Consider the following 2261-nt stretch of genomic DNA (forward strand, 5'->3'; position numbering starts at 1 on the left):
TGTCTAACTCTTCGTTTCTCCCTGTGCAGTTTGTGAATGTTCTAATGGAGTCAAAGGGTGGGAAAAAATCTAGCAGTAGTTCCCTCATGTACGAAGCTCCCCTCGGTTACAGCATTGAGGACGTTCGACCAGCTGGAGGCGCAAAGAAGTTTTCTGCTGCATACTCAAACGTAAGGAAGAAACATACTGTTTTGATCATGTTTCAACATCTTATCTCTGTCTGGATGTGTTGCTAACCATGTGAAAACTGTTTGTTCTTTTGCAGTGCGCGAAGAAGCCTTCCTGATATCGCTTTTGGCTTCCCCGTTCCCGTAGTTTAGGATTTTTATGCGATTTTATTCTGACGCTTTTCTTCCACCAATCTCTCTGGCTAGCTGCTTCACGATAGTCGACCAGTTCTCTCTCTTTGTTCCTCTCTGTTCCTCCACCCTCGGCGTTGTTTTCTGACTCAGCTGCTGCAATGGCTGTCCTGGACTCTGCCCCGGTCTCGGCCATCGGGTTCGAGGGCTATGAGAAGCGCCTCGAGATCACCTTCTCTGAGACATCCATCTTTGCCGACCCTCATGGTCGTGGCCTGCGCGCCCTCTCCAGGGCCCAGATTGACTCTGTTCTTGATCTTGCACGGTGCACCATTGTGTCTGAGCTCTCCAACAAGGACTTCGACTCCTATGTGCTCTCTGAGTCTAGCCTCTTCATCTACTCTCACAAGATTGTGATCAAGACCTGTGGGACCACCATGCTCCTGCTCACCATTCCAAGGATCCTTGAGCTGGCTGAAGAGCTGTGCATGCCGCTTGCTGCTGTCAAGTACTCTCGTGGGATGTTCATCTTCCCTGGCGCACAGCCTGCTCCCCACAGGAGCTTCTCTGAGGAGGTTGATGTCCTGAACCGCTACTTTGGCGGCCTCAAATCTGGCGGCAATGCCTATGTGATCGGAGATCCAGCCAAGCCTGGCCAGAAGTGGCACATCTACTATGCCACCGAGCAACCTGAGCAACCCATGGTGACACTTGAGATGTGCATGACTGGTCTGGACAAGAAGAAGGCCTCTGTATTCTTCAAGACCTCTGCTGATGGCCACGTCTCCTGTGCCAAGGAGATGACCAAGGTCTCGGGCATCTCCGACATCATCCCTGAGATGGAGGTCTGCGACTTCGACTTTGAGCCCTGCGGCTACTCCATGAACGCCATCCACGGGACTGCCTTCTCCACCATCCATGTGACCCCTGAGGACGGCTTCAGCTACGCCAGCTACGAGGTCATGGGCATGGACGCCTCTGCTCTTGCCTACGGCGACGTTGTCAAGAGGGTCCTCAGGTGCTTTGGCCCCTCAGAGTTCTCTGTCGCCGTCACCATCTTCGGTGGCCGTGGCCACGCCGCGACGTGGGGGAAGCAGCTCGAGGCCGAGGCATACGACTGCAACAACACTGTGGAGCAGGCCCTCCCATGCGGCGGTGTCCTCATCTACCAGAGCTTTACCGTGAACGAGGAGGTTGCTGTCTCTGTCGGGTCTCCTAGGTCTGTCTTCCACTGCTTCGAGGGCGAGAATGCTGAGAACCACCCTCTTGTCAAGGAAGGCAAGCTCGCCAACCTGCTCGCATGGCGAGCGGATGAGGATGATGTGGAGGAGGACGGGTTGCTGTGCTGAGTGAGGCGACGTGAATGAATGATCAATCTTCTGTCGCTGTTTCGTCCGTGGAATATGTTCTGACTTCCTTGTCTCTATCGTTTCGTTTCGGTTTATTTATGTGAAGCAGCCGGCCAGGCTATTGTAATAAAAATATTGTTGGCTCTAGGTGGTCAGCTGTGTCTACCACAATGAGCATACGTTTGGGGAAAAGTTGTCACAACTTATAAATAAGAATTCATTGAGAAATGTCTCTTGTCACTACTGATTTGGTCTTTTCTACATTCCACTGTGGTAACGGTGTTCGTAATCATTCATTGTTAAATGTCTCTTTTCACTACTGATTTGGTGTCTTCTGCATTCCACTGTGGTAATTGTGTTTGTGATCAGTTGTTAGATCTGACGTTTTGGCACCATGTAGTTCCTTGTTTGTTGTTGAAACTAGTTCGATTCTCCGTGCTATTTCTGATGAACACATTGTGATAGCTCGGCCTTACTTTTGTGAATCCTGCTTAATCATTCGCTTGGATGGACACGGTTGGTTTCTTCATGCTTATCTTCTGCATTTCTGATTCCCTGTTGGATACTTATCTTCTGCATTTCTGCTGCACGTGCAAGTGGTACATCAATAATT

The 2261-nt window shown here is 50.6% G+C and overlaps 1 protein-coding gene across 1 annotated transcript; it reads left to right on the forward strand.

The window, feature by feature from the left end:
* The first annotated feature begins 301 nt into the window (after positions 1-301).
* Positions 302-1876, forward strand: LOC124674953 (S-adenosylmethionine decarboxylase proenzyme). Its single transcript, XM_047211005.1, has one exon. The coding sequence runs from the start codon at positions 461-463 to the stop codon at positions 1646-1648; it is 1188 nt and encodes a 395-aa protein (XP_047066961.1). The 5' UTR covers positions 302-460; the 3' UTR covers positions 1649-1876.
* The last annotated feature ends 385 nt before the right edge of the window (positions 1877-2261 follow it).

Source organism: Lolium rigidum, chromosome 7 (assembly GCF_022539505.1).
Source record: "Lolium rigidum isolate FL_2022 chromosome 7, APGP_CSIRO_Lrig_0.1, whole genome shotgun sequence".
NCBI classification, from domain to species: domain Eukaryota; kingdom Viridiplantae; phylum Streptophyta; class Magnoliopsida; order Poales; family Poaceae; genus Lolium; species Lolium rigidum.